The sequence below is a fragment of the Cydia pomonella genome, unplaced genomic scaffold, assembly GCF_033807575.1.
Source record: "Cydia pomonella isolate Wapato2018A unplaced genomic scaffold, ilCydPomo1 PGA_scaffold_212, whole genome shotgun sequence".
Lineage (NCBI taxonomy): Eukaryota > Metazoa > Arthropoda > Insecta > Lepidoptera > Tortricidae > Cydia > Cydia pomonella.
Genome location: NW_026907852.1, coordinates 19,298 through 37,955, shown reverse-complemented (window position 1 = coordinate 37,955; position 18,658 = coordinate 19,298). Strand labels below are relative to the sequence as shown.

General features: G+C 41.9%; 2 protein-coding genes across 2 annotated transcripts in view; one reads left to right on the top strand and one right to left on the bottom strand.

Annotated features, from left to right (window-relative positions):
- Positions 1–7,574, bottom strand: part of LOC133533904 (uncharacterized) — a 28,805-nt gene extending 21,231 nt beyond the window's left edge. Inside the window, exons 1-3 of the mRNA XM_061872986.1 lie at positions 7,246–7,574; positions 3,468–3,569; positions 3,018–3,142 (exon numbers count right to left, since the gene is read on the bottom strand). Coding sequence (XP_061728970.1) covers positions 3,018–3,142; positions 3,468–3,569; positions 7,246–7,398 — 380 coding nt within the window. The 5' untranslated portion in view covers positions 7,399–7,574. The remainder of the gene's footprint in view (positions 1–3,017; positions 3,143–3,467; positions 3,570–7,245) is intronic.
- Positions 7,575–7,906: 332 nt separating this feature from the next.
- On the top strand, positions 7,907–16,675 carry LOC133533905 (uncharacterized). The gene is made up of 7 exons (XM_061872987.1): positions 7,907–8,043; positions 8,195–8,419; positions 9,554–9,696; positions 10,471–10,630; positions 10,916–11,087; positions 14,721–14,822; positions 15,508–16,675. Exons 1-7 carry the CDS (start codon positions 8,022–8,024, stop codon positions 15,668–15,670), a joined length of 987 nt encoding a protein of 328 aa, XP_061728971.1. The 5' UTR covers positions 7,907–8,021; the 3' UTR covers positions 15,671–16,675.
- The last annotated feature ends 1,983 nt before the right edge of the window (positions 16,676–18,658 follow it).

The window sequence follows — 18,658 nt, the reverse complement described above, 5'->3', positions numbered from 1 at the left end:
CTGAATTGACACATGTTGTATTCGTTTAATGAATACAATGTAGGTTGAAATGTAGGTATTGTTATGTTGTTATGGCTAGCATTTAGAATTTTAATAGGGATTACATTGTTACGTGGTTTTACTATTAATCCTGCTAGAAGCACGTTTTCCTGTAACTCTTGCGGGCATACGACACAATCCTCTAGTATTGTTTTATCTAACCTAATATAATGAATAGATTCGCTGCGAGCGGGAATCGATAAATGATCACGGCTAACTTTTGTCGAACCGTAAATTGGCACAGTTGTCGATATGTTTTGGTTTCTTAATGTTAATTGAAAGATTTCTAAGTCAATGTTAGCTTTATTTATCTTTAAAAAGTCGAACCCGATAATTCCGTCTGATTTTACAGGTAAATTGTCGAAAATATGAAATTTATGTTCGATTGAATAGCCATTCGGAGTAAGTAATGAAATGTACGTATATGCATGGGAATGTAAAGTACCGCCTAGACCGCGTACCGGTATGTCTTGGTTGTATACAATAGTATGTTCCGGTAACGCCTCGGATTTAATAGCTGATAGCGAAGCTCCAGTGTCGACTAACCACGAACACTCTTTATGTGTTGTGTTTAAAAATACGTATCCGATATTATCGTCAAAGGTTAATACATGCTCTTTAGGCACGAAAAAACTCACCCGTACTTGGCTGTGTAAGTTCGTTGTTTACATGAGTCGTAGCAAGTACCTGTCCCCTACCACGAGAAACTCGACCGCGATTCGAACGCGATCTTACATAGCTGCCGCGGGACTGGTATCTGTTATACGTAGGCATGTTATAGTTACCTCTATACTGTTGGTAACCTCGAGTCGAGGCATTGAAATTTCCTCTATACTGTTGATGTCCTCGATTTGAGGTATTCGGAAGACCTCTATATGGTCTATATCCTCGGTATCCGTGGCCATGGTACTGGTTTCTGTGGAATGACTTACCTCTGAAATTTAACATCGTATTGGTCTCTGGCTGCGCTGACTCTTCGTCCTGTGCAGCACGTACCGCATCCTTGAAGTTAGTATAGTCTCGAGCCGCTATAATCGTACTGAGGCGTCTATTTCGCAATCCGTCGGCGAACTTTTTTATAGCTAGCTGCTCATTTATCGGCTTAAGTACCTCACACGCTTTTTCGTTCGTGTTGGATTGTGAGATAGTTAGGTTTACGAAAATATCCTCTATTTCATTTGCGTATTGCGAAATAGACTTCTCACCCTGTGAAACACTGTTTAGTTTAATGAGCAAGGCGTTAGCTGATTTTTTGGTCAGCAAGAACTTTTTCATGTCCGCAATTAAATTCTCGCAAGTGTCATACTCAGATTTAAGTTTTAATTTTGCAGACTTTGTTAACCTTGTGGCTAGGACAAATTTTATTAGTAGTTGTTTGCAACTACTTTCTTTCAGACATCCTTCATACATACAGATTGCATCAATCAAATTATTTGTTACATCTTCAGAACCGTCCATTACAGGCAACAAAGTCGCCGCCGTTTTTAATTCGAACTTGTCCATGGTAGTGGTGTTTGTATAGCTATTTTTAGAACAAGCAGGTTGCGTTATGTTACACTGATATGATAAAATCTTTTTATAAACGCACTCTATGTTATCTATTACATTTTCTAATGTATATTCTGCATACTCTATCGTAAAATCTTTCTTATTTAAGTTAACAAGGATCAGTTTATATTTTTCATACAGATTCGTGGCATTTTTTATTTTGTTACACACATTTAATGGGTACAAGTGCCTTTTTTGACCTAATTTTCTTAATGCAACTTGAATATCCTTTAAATTTTGAAATACGATATCAAGTTCTTCCATAAAAATAAAGATAAGAGCTTACTATTAGTTCTAACTGAAGACAATTAAAAAAAACTTACATAACTATAAAGCGCCACTTATTTTCGTCGAACCGTATTGTTACGCGCACACGTTTATATTGCCGGTACCGGTACCTCCTGGTCCTGGACGTCGCTGCTGGAACGATCACCGCGCCCCGACAGCCTTAAGCGAAGCCTCCGGAATGCGTTGTCCCGTAGTTCATGTCTCACCAGCTTTCTATGACAATTATTATATTGTCTATAGGCGATATATATGACGCCTGCTCCACATAGGGCCAGCACCACCGACAGCAAGATATTATTAACACTTGTGTGGGCCCTTATTTCGGCTCCGGCATCGTTCAAGTTGCCGTGCTGATTCACGATGACCTCCTTATTGTCGCACACACACTTTGAGCACTCTTTGCCCATTTTTGATAATTAAAAAGTTTTCTCTGAGTGAACGAAACACCGTCGCACCCACCACCACACACACCACATGTCCTTGTGGCCTATTTGCAGAATAAATGTTGAAGTTTGAATAATAAACATATTTTATTGTGTACTAAAGGCGCCCGGTCTGGCCTAGTGGGTAGAGACCCTGCCTATGAAGCCGCGAGTTCGAATTCCAGTAAAGGTAACGAATTTGAAATAGGGGTGGATTGTCAAAGAAAACTTTGAGCCACAGTAAATTTACAGCCATCTTTCGACACATGATTAAAACTTTTAGAACGCCATTTGACTTTGATCTTTATTATTTTACTGTTACTGTTACATTTGTTAAATATCAAAAAGTGGCGCCATCTAATAGATTAAAGGCCAAAGGTATTGCGGCATCGTTTCGAACGATGGCGCCATAACCTTTAGGTTGTGCCCGGGAAGATGGCGCCACTTATTGTATTTAACAAATTTAACACATATCAATGAAAGAGTAAGGATCAAAGTCAAATGGTGTTCTAAAAGTTTTAATCATGTGTCGAAAATTGGCAGTAATTTTACGTGGCTACAAAGTTTTATTTGCAATACACCTCTATTTCAATTTCTCTTTAGTTTCGGGTTAGGTCGATCTGAGTGAGATTGTTTCCAAATATTTATTTATTATTTACAAGGGTATGAATGACCCATAAAGAGCACCTGTCAAAACTGACCAAGTAAAAAGACACATACTTATAATTGCCATAGAAGAGCGACACAGCATTCTTCTGCCGGCCGCACGGCAGATGGAACTGCTTGCGGCACGCCGCCACCGAGCAGCCCAGGCTGGCGCCGCCGCGCCCGCAGTACGAGCATTTCTACAACAAGATTATTTTTTTTAGGGGTTTTTATATCTCATCTTAAAGCTGGGAACTGATGTTAGCTATAGGCCAAAGCCCAGTAGATGACATAAAATCAAAAACATACTTTTTTTAAATATTGCTGCACTTAATCGTTTCTAGTTTCAACTTGTTGCAAAAACTTTCTAACGATTCTGCAGGAAGAGTGTGCAGGGTTAAGTATTGCAGCTTCCTGCAGCTGCATGTAGGTGCTTTGTTTCAGATCAATGAGTCCTGCTGTTTCATAGAGTACTTGATTTGACATTTGACTGCTTAGTCTGCCATATTGCAATCGTATACATACATGTTTCTTGCTCCGTTCCACTTCAGCCAGGATGTCCTTGTACAGGAAACCAAACAGGCCTTCTGAGTCCCGTCCCTTTTGCACCAGGCAGCAGGATAACAGCTGTAACATAGAAAATGTATTGAATTACTTGCACTAAACTTATCAGAAACTATAGTACCGGCCAATAATATATCACCTCCATGTGTTATGGTACAACTTTTTCTTTCTTTTTTTTTAATGTAATAAAGTATTTTAATCACAGATAGTCTAGTTATAACTTTCAAAAGTTCGTTAAAATTGTTCATTTGACTTGAAATAAGTTACGCCTATAACTGCACTTAGTTTAATTAAATTATTTTTCAATTATTTGCGTGTGACTCCCACCTCACTACTCTCGCTATGCTCGTAGTATTTCTTTGTGAGCAATGAGAAAAATTGGTCTCATGTAATGGTTTTTTCAGAGAGGTTTTTTGTTTTGATGTATGTAGGTTGCACTTCATTTTTATATGTAGCTTGAGCTTTCTTAGTTATATGCTGAGTTTGCTATTGTAATTCACATGATTCCATTGCAGTATTCATGATATATTTATATAAAATGACTAGGGAAATATGCAATCTGCAAAGTAATCTATATTGTTTATTTACCCTATAATCTTTTCGGTTTGTGCCTGTGTGGACCCCGCCTATTGCCAAATATTGAAATATTGCGATGTCACACCAAGGGGGAGTCAACGTCAACAAGTGTGACAAAGAGGGAAGGTTCAGCGAGGGGGTTGGGGTTAGGATCGGCAACGCGCATGTAACTCCTATGGAGTTGCAGACGTACATAGGCTACGGAGATTGCTTACCATCAGGCAGGCCGTATGCTTGTTTGCCACCGACATAGCATAAAAAGGATAAGATAAGATAATTCTTTATTGTACAACCGTGTTACAGAGGTGTTATTTAATTACATGTGTAAGTTTCAACGGTAACCCAATTCGGGTATACAATATACACTTAAAACTAACTTAAAAGTAAGAAACAAACATTTCCATTAAACACATATCATATCAATCTATACAGAGTATACGGTATCATGACGAATATAATTCAAAAAAATCCTTTAGAGAGTAGAATTCATTCTTAATAAGCCATTTTTTTTAACTACGCATAAGTTCTACGTCATCTAACATTTTTAATTAATCTGGAAGTAGGGATTGCAAACCGGATTGATTTTCAATCCGGCCGGATCCGGCCGGATTTTGGCCATAGTCCGGCCGGATCCGGCCGGACCGGATCCGGATTGGTATAGGGATATTAAGTTAATTAAATGACATATTTTTCTAGTTTTCTGCGTAATACGTATTCCTGAACCTATAATTTGAAGTTAATACTTTAATTAGCTTCCAGATAGGGATTGCAATCCGGTCCGGCGGATCCGGTAATCCGGCCGGATCCGGCACTTTTCAGGAGCTACCGGATCCGGTAAAAAACACCGGATCCGGACCGGATCCGGTAAAATATTATATATTTGTGTGAAAATCCGGCCCTGTTTTTTACCTGCTCCTCGAGAAACATAACATTGCTTCCTTGGCGCTAGCTAGCCGTGCGCTCGCATTACCAGTGCAAGCGAGGTCTTCGAATACGTATCTTTGTTTCGGATCGCAGTGTCACAAGTTAAGCTGGTTTGAGAGCGTTTAGTCGCCTACCTTAGACGCACCAATAGAGATCAGACAGCTATTCTGTTAGAATTCTGTATTAGTTCATAATGAATCTTATTCCGTGCTCAATAGAGTAGTAATTCAATAAACGCTACCTATGCGGCTTGACCATTTTTTCATAGTGGCACGCGCCTTTGCGGTTTTTAAACAATAGATAAGACGATAATCCGTAGAAGCTCACGGAGGAAAATAGAAACTATAACGTTGACATCCATTGTAGTAACAAAAGAAGATATTTTACTTTTAACCAAAATGATATTAAATGCGCTCCAATATTATCTTAGACAATATTACTTACAGAAAATAGTCGACTGATTTAAAAAAATTGTTTTATCTTTAATTTAGAGAAAAGTACATTGTTCAAATGATAGGAAACAAAATACGACACGACGATCTCATAAGAAAAATAATAGAGTGTAGGATTGAAAACCAACGCGGAAAGGGACTCCCTAAGAAAAGTTACATGGATCAAATAAAGAATTGGCTAAACGTAGAGTAGCATGTACCAGAAGATGAAGGAAATAGCATAATATTTATTCAAATTGTAAAGACATTTACCATATATTCATTCACACATATTGATGAGCCCAACTCTAGTCGGTTGAGTATCGCCGACTTAATCCTGCTCATTTGTTTAGTTTAAAATCTTATCACAATATTAACCTTCTCTTTAGCATAAATTACAAATGCCTTCCATGGCATCTCCATCCTTTATTTGTTCCTTCTATTACACTTACAGTATTTATGTAATCGTCATATCGTGCCACCAACATGAAAGAAGAAGAAATCCTCTTCTGTTCCCAGTAATCGTCATAATAAATATATTTTTATCTTAGTAAATTTAAACTTTTTCATTAGTTTTTTGTTCTGTTCAACTTCATATCTCTCATCCGTCGTCTTTTTCTCATCTAAAATGCACAGCGCGTGCTGCATTTAGGCGTTTTTTTATTTTACCGGATCCGGTGTTTTTTACCGGATCCGGTAGCTCCTGAAAAGTGCCGGATCCGGCCGGATTACCGGATCCGCCGGACCGGATTGCAATCCCTATCTGGAAGCTAATTAAAGACTACTTATATACTACTTATATTGAGAGTGAAGGAGGAAGGGAGGGGTTAAAAATCCGTGAAATTTGAGTGATGTAATTAATGGATGACCCCATATTGGTTTTCTTGCGCTCCTGCTAACTGCACTGCCATCTGTCATGTTCACTGTTTGGGTTTTAGGATTTTACTTTCACTCAGGCACACAAAAACACATTCACTGCCAAGAACTCACTAGGTGGGTTCATTTTGTCCTGGAAATGGGACACTTGGCACTGAAAGTTTTAAATTAAGTAGTCAATTGCAAAATAACACGGAAATACAGTAGGCACTCAGTAATCCAGCACTGGAAAATGTTCCCCCATGCCAGATTATTGGACTGTACTGGTGCGAAACCTGGTTTGTCGGCAAAGATCTAATAACTTGGAACAAACTCCCAGAAGATGTGGTTACAGCACAAAATGTGAACCAGTTTAAAAATAAATGCATAAGGAAAATTCTAAGCATTTTTTGGCCTAACTGGATCACAAACACTAACTTATAGACAATAACTGGACGAGCACCCGTACACAAGGAGATCCAAACGAACAAATGGCATAGGATTGGGCATATCCTCATGAAGCCTGACACCCACCTATCCAAAGTGGCCTTGAAAAAGTAGCCGGAAAAACCTCACGTGATTTGTGTACAAGCTCTAACATAAATCTTATCAGATACATAGAAGCATTATAAATTATGCCTGTTTATAGTAGGGTTAAGCAGAGATCCCATATTATCATTTGCTATGATCCAGTATATCTTTTGCTTCATATAAAATACTTGATTAACCAATACAACAATGTCTAAAGGTAAAAATAGTTCAAGTTATTATTATTTCAGCATTTTTTTTTACATTTGCAATAGTATTCAACGAATGATCTTGCATGTTTCTTTTTTGGGAGAGAATATCTACGCTAGTGAAGAATAAGCTTCTAGAAATCATACAGTACGTATACATTTCTAAGAAGGGATGGGCCACACAATTCCCGTGATGGTGACAAATCTGCAGCTTACCACACAGAAGTAATGACATTGTATGTCTCCGTAAGAGTATAATTTGCCGTAAATCACTTCATCGTCCACATCCTGATTGCAGAAAACACAAGGCTTCCTGTTTTCAGTAACAAGCTTAGCCACTTCCCGTTTTTTCAGGAATTTAGTAGCCATTTTGGAAGCCGTAAATTGTACTTTAAATTTTTTTTTTAAATGTATTGTTGTTAATCACTTTAATTCACTCATTATCAATCACTTTTCTCCCTTACAATATAAGTAAAAGGCTTTCACTTGTTGCAGTACTTTCAATTGTCGCCTGTCTCCATTTATCAAGGTGTCAAATCAAAACATGGCGACAAAATTTGGCGGGAGTTTTTTTTTATGTTGGAAATGTTCCCCAAGTCAAATGTACTAAATAATAATAATTGAAATGACTAGATATAATTTAATAATAAAAAACAAAGGAATAATATTGACTTTGAAACACTGGTGAAATCTATATTTTTATAACGTATTATGTTTATAGCCAAGTATGACCTGTCGCCAAGTTTTACTGGAAGTGTACCTTAATCTTGGCAGCGCAGCACATGTGTGTGGGCTTTATATCGAACAAAATGAGTTTGTGATTTGTCTATGCACTTTGTTTTGACACTTTGATAGTGTCGTACCGTTACTTTGAACGTTCATTTGAAATTAATAATTAATTTGTAGTTTGTGGTAATGAACTTATCTTTCTAAATTTTAAATCAATCAAAAGTGAGAGTTTCTTATTTTGATTGTGATTAAAAGTCTCCAAGATGACCGCTGATCCTAAATCTAGTAAGTGTTAGAAATATTTAACTGCATTTCATGTAAACATTTAGTTTGAACGCCTTTCGGTGTATTTCTTTGCTTTTCCCACATAACTACTTACATAAACATTTGTAATGTGTTTCTATCTCAAATAACTATCCTATTATTTTGGTTTCAGAGTTATCCGAGCTTCAAGCGACGATATCTAAAATGTCGCTGGAGGCGTGCTGTGTCGCGGTATTACCGGAGCTAGGGCTCTTCTGGGGCGACGTGTCACGCGCCATGCGCGACTCGAGGATGCCCATGACGCCTACGAGCGCCGCGAGGGTGCTGAGCAGACATATAGCTCGCTCACTGCCAGCTGAAGAATATGATGACTTGTTGAACCGATTGAAGCTTAAATGTAAGGAAATCATGATCAGATTTTATTGAAATATTAATTTGAAGAAGGCCTTCTTTCGTATTCTATTTCTTAAATTAACATTAGCTTCAGTGGTGGATTTGCATTAGGGCCAAGTAGGACATTAGCAAGACATTATTCGGAATCTACCTATACCTGTACCCAACAAAGTTTCTTCTTGGCTCCCTTTTCCCTTACTGCTCAGGCGGAATTACCAGCTTCTAGTCAAGGCATGCCAAGCTTTGCTTTAACACATTCACTGCCAAGAACCCACCTGTTAGGCGCTCGTGAACTTTGTTCAGATGCCGGACAACCCGCTGGGCAGGTTTTTTTGTACGCAGCTATAGACCACCGGTTTCTGGGGTAGTGCGCCGTTTTTTGTCTGGCAGTGAATGTGTTAAAAGGTGGGAAAAAAATCCCTGTAGCTACCACTGGTAACAACTTGGTGGTGAATAGTGGGAATAACCTGAACAAGTTGTTATTCTCCTTTCAGAGACCTTCAGGGTGAGTCAGCAAACGCGCCAACCCTTCATTTCTGGCATATGCATGACACCACCCTTGTAAAACGTCCCTTTGAAAATGAAGTCCTACAAACATAATTTCCCTTCTTGCAGAATACTATTTCTGTATCTGTAACAGGATATTTGTTCCTGAGTCATGGGTGTTTTCTATGTATACAGGGTGTTTATTTAGTCACCTGCAATAATTTAATGGGTGAATATATAGGCCATACTGAGCAACTTTTACTATGGGATCAACTATTGTGACTGTCTGACCTTGACATTTTCTATGGGAGATTAAATTTTTTTCGCGATTTCAGGATGGATCCGGCTCACAGTAAATTAAAAGTATTTGTAAATTATTGCAGGTGTTTAAATAAACAACCTGTATAAGTATATATTTAATGTATATTACCTAGGTCCCATAGTACAAGCTTTGCTTAGTTTGGAGCTAGGTCAATCTATGTAAGATTATCCCCAAATATTAATTTATTTAATAGGTAAATATAGACAAATCCATTCGAACCTATCTCATATCTACTATTTCCTAAGAGGTTCAAATGCATTTATCACAAATTTGAAATTATTGTAATGTACATTGGGCAGCATGATATTAAAATTAATGAATAAATTGCAGTGGTAGCAACCCAGAGCCGAGTCTGGCACCTGATCTCACTGTCGGAGCCCGAGTCGGAGGAGCCCGTGTCCGCGGCTGCCATGACGTCGCGCGTGCGGCATGCACTGCGGAAAGCAAAGGCTCCTAAGAATATGACCACTGTGGTATGACTTACAATATAGACTGCATACTTAATTATTTCATAAGCGGACAGGAATCTAGTTAAACTACACAGGATCACTGTGAGCTGACACGACATATTCTACACCTGTTTTTTTTATTTCCGTTAATTTCAAGGGTACATTCCTGAGCTTAAATTAAGTAACCTTCTCAAAGACACTATTCTAATTAACTCCATTTTTTTTCCGAGATAACCAATAATTTATTTTTATCTTATAAGGCACCTACGAGCGTGTACACGTGCCTTAGGGCCTGTTTACATATTGATAAGTGTTTAATATGAGTTAATACATTTGCTACTAAACTTAGTACAATCTCAGACGATTGATGTTTGAAATGTCATAGTTTTCAATTGTTTGGTTGAGTTTAATGTAATGCCCGTTAGTTTCCTTACTCATGCTCGGAAGTTAACGGAATTCAATAAAAACACGGTGTATAGTTACAAAAAAATGGTGTTCATCACAAGACGCAATAGACGCATGCTAATAGCCAACTAGGCAAGAACGTGTAACAAACATCAATAATTAAAATATTAGATATATTAAAACTGGTCTCTTGACATTTTTTTTTTATAGAAAACTGGCGTGCTCAAGAAGTTTCAACAAAATCCACACTCTTGACGGATCCACGCGTGAGAGAATTCCTTTTAATATATTTAACGTCCGAGTCTCACGAGAGTATGTTGATAAAAACATCATACAAAATTTCGACACTTCGTCAAAAACAAATTAGGTTTATAAAGCCATATTTTTTTGAAGGTGGAGTCAGTGAACATCGGTGACCTGGTGTACTTCAGCGTACAACTAGTATCCGCGACCAGGCAGGGCAACACGCTGTACTGCGCAGTCCCCCCGGGGCGCCCTGTGGCCCTGCTCAGCTCCCTCGGGGCCAAGACCATGCTGAAAGCTATTGTTGAAGGTAACTTAAGTTTCTTTAGCATTCTGCTCCTCATCATAGCCAGTTTTGTATCCTTATAAGTTCGCTTTTGACAGTAAAACTTCTAGAATTTGAGAGAGTGCTAGTTAGGAAGCAACTGGTATGTATCTTAACATAAGGCTTTTAAGACAAAGGGGCTTCAGTTTGGAGTAGTCATAATGTTTTCCTTCACTGACCTATGATGGATTTAGTTAATTATAAAATGAAAATTAAGAGTTTGTAATTTCTTGTTTACAATATACTATCAATAACCACTTCTGATCTCAGGCCTCGGCTACAAAACGTACACGGACGAGAGCCTCCACGGGCGCGACATCCCGTCCCTCCTGCGCATCCACTCGCGGGGCTCCGGCGACGACAACGTGGAGCTGCTCACAGGCGCCCCGGAGTACCGGCCGCAGCCGCTGCTCACTGACAACGGCATCGACTTCACTTACAAGTGAGTCCTGCACACAGCATCCACTCGCGGGGCTCCGGCGACGACAACGTGGAGCTGCTCACAGGCGCCCCGGAGTACCGGCCGCAGCCGCTGCTCACTGACAACGGCATCGACTTCACTTACAAGTGAGTCCTGCACACAGCATCCACTCGCGGGGCTCCGGCGACGACAACGTGGAGCTGCTCACAGGCGCCCCGGAGTACCGGCCGCAGCCGCTGCTCACTGACAACGGCATCGACTTCACTTACAAGTGAGTCCTGCACACAGCATCCACTCGCGGGGCTCCGGCGACGACAACGTGGAGCTGCTCACAGGCGCCCCGGAGTACCGGCCGCAGCCGCTGCTCACTGACAACGGCATCGACTTCACTTACAAGTGAGTCCTGCACACAGCATCCACTCGCGGGGCTCCGGCGACGACAACGTGGAGCTGCTCACAGGCGCCCCGGAGTACCGGCCGCAGCCGCTGCTCACTGACAACGGCATCGACTTCACTTACAAGTGAGTCCTGCACACAGCATCCACTCGCGGGGCTCCGGCGACGACAACGTGGAGCTGCTCACAGGCGCCCCGGAGTACCGGCCGCAGCCGCTGCTCACTGACAACGGCATCGACTTCACTTACAAGTGAGTCCTGCACACAGCATCCACTCGCGGGGCTCCGGCGACGACAACGTGGAGCTGCTCACAGGCGCCCCGGAGTACCGGCCGCAGCCGCTGCTCACTGACAACGGCATCGACTTCACTTACAAGTGAGTCCTGCACACAGCATCCACTCGCGGGGCTCCGGCGACGACAACGTGGAGCTGCTCACAGGCGCCCCGGAGTACCGGCCGCAGCCGCTGCTCACTGACAACGGCATCGACTTCACTTACAAGTGAGTCCTGCACACAGCATCCACTCGCGGGGCTCCGGCGACGACAACGTGGAGCTGCTCACAGGCGCCCCGGAGTACCGGCCGCAGCCGCTGCTCACTGACAACGGCATCGACTTCACTTACAAGTGAGTCCTGCACACAGCATCCACTCGCGGGGCTCCGGCGACGACAACGTGGAGCTGCTCACAGGCGCCCCGGAGTACCGGCCGCAGCCGCTGCTCACTGACAACGGCATCGACTTCACTTACAAGTGAGTCCTGCACACAGCATCCACTCGCGGGGCTCCGGCGACGACAACGTGGAGCTGCTCACAGGCGCCCCGGAGTACCGGCCGCAGCCGCTGCTCACTGACAACGGCATCGACTTCACTTACAAGTGAGTCCTGCACACAGCATCCACTCGCGGGGCTCCGGCGACGACAACGTGGAGCTGCTCACAGGCGCCCCGGAGTACCGGCCGCAGCCGCTGCTCACTGACAACGGCATCGACTTCACTTACAAGTGAGTCCTGCACACAGCATCCACTCGCGGGGCTCCGGCGACGACAACGTGGAGCTGCTCACAGGCGCCCCGGAGTACCGGCCGCAGCCGCTGCTCACTGACAACGGCATCGACTTCACTTACAAGTGAGTCCTGCACACAGCATCCACTCGCGGGGCTCCGGCGACGACAACGTGGAGCTGCTCACAGGCGCCCCGGAGTACCGGCCGCAGCCGCTGCTCACTGACAACGGCATCGACTTCACTTACAAGTGAGTCCTGCACACAGCATCCACTCGCGGGGCTCCGGCGACGACAACGTGGAGCTGCTCACAGGCGCCCCGGAGTACCGGCCGCAGCCGCTGCTCACTGACAACGGCATCGACTTCACTTACAAGTGAGTCCTGCACACAGCATCCACTCGCGGGGCTCCGGCGACGACAACGTGGAGCTGCTCACAGGCGCCCCGGAGTACCGGCCGCAGCCGCTGCTCACTGACAACGGCATCGACTTCACTTACAAGTGAGTCCTGCACACAGCATCCACTCGCGGGGCTCCGGCGACGACAACGTGGAGCTGCTCACAGGCGCCCCGGAGTACCGGCCGCAGCCGCTGCTCACTGACAACGGCATCGACTTCACTTACAAGTGAGTCCTGCACACAGCATCCACTCGCGGGGCTCCGGCGACGACAACGTGGAGCTGCTCACAGGCGCCCCGGAGTACCGGCCGCAGCCGCTGCTCACTGACAACGGCATCGACTTCACTTACAAGTGAGTCCTGCACACAGCATCCACTCGCGGGGCTCCGGCGACGACAACGTGGAGCTGCTCACAGGCGCCCCGGAGTACCGGCCGCAGCCGCTGCTCACTGACAACGGCATCGACTTCACTTACAAGTGAGTCCTGCACACAGCATCCACTCGCGGGGCTCCGGCGACGACAACGTGGAGCTGCTCACAGGCGCCCCGGAGTACCGGCCGCAGCCGCTGCTCACTGACAACGGCATCGACTTCACTTACAAGTGAGTCCTGCACACAGCATCCACTCGCGGGGCTCCGGCGACGACAACGTGGAGCTGCTCACAGGCGCCCCGGAATCCTAGCCCTGCTCACAGGGGCTCCGCTGGTGTTGCCAGTATAATTCGCGTTTCGTTTGCATTAGATTCCTATAATTTCGTGGAGCAATGTTGTGAATTGTGATTTTTATTTTTTATTTTTATTTTATTTATTCATTTTAATTAACACAGTATAACAGTTAAAACTAAAGCACTGTGAAATTACATATTGAACCTAGACAATCTAGACATGTATAATTGGAAAGAGTTGACATGAAACATCAAAATACTAATTAGAATACAGGTGACACTTATATATGATAATACCAAGTTTCTTGCGCCGGTATCGTCAAAAGTGTAGGGTTAGCAATAGTTGTTTTTCTTTTTGACATCCACAATTTACACCCATTACAAGGGCATTGTAATGGGTGTAAATTGAGGAAAAACACCTATGTTTAACAAACAAACAAACAGTTATTCAGCAAATAGGCCACTTTTACATGTCAATTTTTTACAACCATATAAATAACAAAATACAATTACAAATATGGAATCAATTAAATATTAGATACTTTAATAGAGGTGTATACAGTAGTATACAGTCTCTAAATGTCGAATTACACAAAACAAAAGATTAAAAAAAAATACAATCAACAAATACTAAAATTCTTTAGAGATGTAATCTCTGAGTGTCGGAGATATAATAAAAAAAAGATCTTTAAAATATCCTTAGATATGCAAAGGGTCTCCAAGAGCTGAATTCTTTTATAAATAATTATAAGACATGAAATTAACAAACAGACAAGAACCGAATGAAGTGCCTCACGTTAATGCCACTCAAAAGTAAATTTACATACTTATAAATTTGATTGACTGACATTGTATAAAGTAATTATGTAATCTGTTTTGACATTTAATTTATTTTATTTATATTGTTTTACCATATTCCTGATTTTATTTTCTTGTTTTCTTAGAGTGTAAGTAAAATGATAATTTCAATTAGTTTTGACATTTTTATGCGCATGATTTTTATATTTTTGTATGTCCTTGATTCAGCATTATTAATTTATTATTCTTGATAATTTATGTTTTCCTAGCATGTAAGTGAATTGGTCTGACACTGTAAACTTGCATTGTGTTCAATAAATAAAATAAAATAAAATAAATAAAATACCATGTAGCCCGTGTGTCCATGTGTGGCTTTATATTTGACTTACTTCACCAGGGGCTACAACGAGGAGTACATGGAGCTGGTGATGGGCCCCAACCCGCCGCTGATGACGGACCTCAAGATACAGACATCCGAGCCGTTTTTTGATCCTAACAGGTAATATTATTTACAATTTTATTCCATGCTACCCATGGTCTATGCCGGACCTATATTGGCCAGTGCCTGTTAGCGTCTTTAACATTTCGTACAAATTAATTGCGCGAAATGAAATTTTTAATTTACTATAATACCTAAGATATTCGTTTAAATTGTATGGTGTAAGGTACCAATTTAATCTGTAACAAATGCTTAATATAACTAACGAAATAGTACATTATTGCAGAAGCCGGGAAATGGCAATTCGTGGATGAGTTTCGATTTTGTCGGAAGACGCGTAGCGGAGTCCGACAAAGAAGACGAATCCATGAATTGCTGTTCCTGCCGAGGCATATATAGTGCTTTTCTCCAAAAATGCGAGGAAATAAAGTAAAATAACCATCAACCAGCACTCAAATCGAACCTTCACATCAAAAACGTCAAAAACAATTTCCCTCTTTAATAATTAAAAAAAAGTTAAAGGCACAATTTATTCTGCCATTCAGTACCATTCAATATTCGTTCATTCAATATAATTGTGCAATATAAGCGGTATGCGCACGCACGAGATCCTTAAAGAAAATATAAAAGTTATATAGTCTTTGATTTTACTAAGCAGTTTTTTTCAGTCGTGTTTTAATTTATCATTCGTTGTGAATTTCCTATTTTCTGCACTTGTATCTATCTATCTATGTATATTTTGCAGGTTGAGGAAAAACATAAACCTGACCATAGAGCTGAAGAGCCCGGACATCGCGTCCACGCTGAAGGAGTGGGTGAAGCTCGGCGCGCTCGCCCCCACCTCCCCGCTCGTGCAGATCTTCCAACAGACGCAGAGCAACAGCATCGCCTACCAGCGAGATGATTGAGACGGCACAGACTTTGTGATGACAAATGTGACAGTGACAGCATAAACGTCAATAGGGTCCACACAGAGCGAGCAAGATTACGAGGAAATTTCCTCCCGCGGCAAACTCCCCGCCTCGCGCGTCCTGCTCGTGTAACTTTTGCCTTAGCACGCTTGCCTCACCCGTGCCAATTTGCTCGGCAAGATGGCGTCACTCAATCAGCTGTTCAAAATGGCACCGCACTTAATGACTGCAGTGGCTTAAGTTTCTTTTATTTTGGTATTTAAAGCAATTAAAAAAAATGAGGAAGAAAAGAAGGACACGACAATTTGCGACATTCGTTATTATCATTTTTTTCCAACTTTGTCATGTTTTGACAACTTTAACGTAAGTACGAACAGAATAACCACACGCGCCATAAACAAACACGTCTACAATGGCGCGCGGCAACGTCTGGTCGGGCGAGGAAAACGCATGCGCCGCCTCGGCCGAGGCACGTCTACACTGGCGGTTTTGTGCGCGGAAATTGCTTCGCACGTATGCTCGCTCTGTATGAACCCGCCTAATTTTGTTCTATCTGACCGTTTTTAATCGCATTTCCCTACTTTGTTTTTTTGAAATAGGTGCGGTGTTATAGTTCGTGTCACCCACGACAACGCGCAGATTAGTCAAATCTAAACTTTAACAATATGGTATCACGAGTCAAGGCTCGTGTCGTCGTGAGTGACACGATCTATGGCCCTGTTCTGCAACAAACGCCGTAAGTCGCGTCCGGCGTGACGCTGTACGCGACGTACGAATGCTTACTATGGAAATGCACTATAGTGGTCTCTCTCACACGCCAGACGCCGTGCGCCGCGTGTGGCGTGACGCCAACGGACGCGGTTACTCTCGTCTGGGCAACCGTTTTGTCACGAACAGGCGGAAATCGTAGACATTTTGAATAACGCGCTTTTTCAATGACGAAAATAGACTATAAATAAGTATATTTCATGTATTTGACTAATAAAGACTGATATAAAACGACTTTGTTTATTTGAAAAACGACCTACACAATAGAGAGAGCGGCCTTCAACTCGCAGGTCGTTGACCGCAACCGCGGCGGAACAACGCTAGGGTTGACTGCATTCATGTGACCATAGAGAAATAAGAAGTACATAGAGTGCTCACTCCATACATCAGTTTTGGTACCAAAACCCTTATTATCGTCCTAAAACCTGCCCAGGAATATATGATCACGCGCCATATTGCGGAATTTGATTGGAAATTTGGAACTAAATTTTCATACTAAACTGAACTGTCACCCTGTACATGAGAATAACAGCGCCCTCTTGACAATGATCATATATTTCTGGTCGGGCTTTAGTCGACATCTAGCATCGAGTAGTGGAACTCTCAGTACTGCTACTCGACAACAGATATCGCGGCAAAGTCTAATGCTCAACGATTTACTCCTAACATTCCGGAACTCTGTTTTCAACTCCTACGATTCAATTCAATTCAATTCAAATATACTTTATTCATGTAGGCCTAGCAACAAGCACTTATGAATAGTAAGACAGTATTACATATAATTATCTTAATCTAATTATCAGAACAATTTATTGATGTTGTAAATATTATTCCATATATAATACTAATGAATATAATTCATAGATCAAATTTAATACTAAAACTTTCACAAAATACAGTCATACAAAAAAAAAAAAGTATAGTAAATACTAGTCTAGATTGTTTCTAGAATAAATTCTACGCTTACTCTGGTTATAATATTAGTTGAAAATCGTTGAGCGTTAGAATTTTTGTTTGCCGCGACATCTATTGTCGAGTAGCAGTACTGAGAGTTCCGCTTCTGGACGCTAGATGTAGACTACGAAAATAATAGTATTTTTGGTAACAAAACCGTTGTATGGAGTGAGCACTCTTGGTCTTCTTAATTCTCTTTGATGTGACTAAACAACACAATATAAATAATTTGAACTTACAATTATAGTCGTCGGAACTAGGCTCCTGAGGGCCTACCGCGAACCACGTTCGACGTGTTGCCTCTCTGTCGCACTTGTAAATTCGTGCGTAAGTGTGATAGGGAGGCAACACGTCGAACGTGGTTCGCGGTAGGCCCTCTGGTTCGTAATAAGAAATGCTATTTTGATTACGCTTTGTACGACTCATTTTAAACGTGAGTCAGAATGGCGGATGTACCTAAATAAATAATAAAAAAAGCTTACCGTATTTTTGTACCTGAAAGTACGACATTCGGAAATGCTAGATGAAATGGGCGTACCGGACCGTGACTTTGATCCGGACCGAGGCCGGTTTGATCGAGTGGAAGGTATCATCGTACACGTGTTAAGGACTTACTTTACACTTGTTAAGGACAGAGAGCAAGAGATATGCTTACCGGGCCAAAATCGCGGTCCGGTACGCCAGTTTAGCATAGCTTTAATATAATTTTGAATTTCGTACCTGTTTTAGTATTGAAGATGGTTGATCCGTTTGTATTTAGTATAATTACTATACTAGTTTGTGTCCTTGACTTTGTCTATGTGGAATGATGATGGATCGATAAAAAACTTATAATTCTATGTCCTTCCCCGACCTCAGTCTTCAATTCTTCATACTAAATTTCATCAAAATCGGTTTACGGATGAAGGGGTAAAGGACAGTTACTTTCTCTTTTAACATATTAGTAGGGATTACAACTGATAATTTCCATTTCATATAACATGCGATAAATGGGGATTTTATTTATACCCAGTGGCAGCGGCGGGCCAGGACCTAAATTTAGTGTGGGCAAGGTACATTTAGCGAGGCCTTCTTGGTGGCGCAAGACAACGAATATTTTTTATGTTGTTATAGGTAATAGGTACGCGTATTTGAAGTGCGAGGCCGTAGGCTGCCTCATAGCGCTGCCTCTGTCCAGTGGTATGAATAGGGTTGTTTCCAATTTTTTGAAACGCTTGTATTACGTTCTATATTAACTAAAAGTTGTCCTAAAATTCAACTTTT

Bases quoted from the DNA above. Each gene is read 5' to 3' on its own strand.
- LOC133533905 (XM_061872987.1), top strand. From the start codon at position 8,022: ATGACCGCTGATCCTAAATCTA. The intron at 8,044-8,194 runs GTAAGTGTTAGA...TTTTGGTTTCAG, and splicing joins GACCGCTGATCCTAAATCTA to AGTTATCCGAGCTTCAAGCG. The intron at 8,420-9,553 runs GTAAGGAAATCA...AATAAATTGCAG, and splicing joins GAACCGATTGAAGCTTAAAT to TGGTAGCAACCCAGAGCCGA.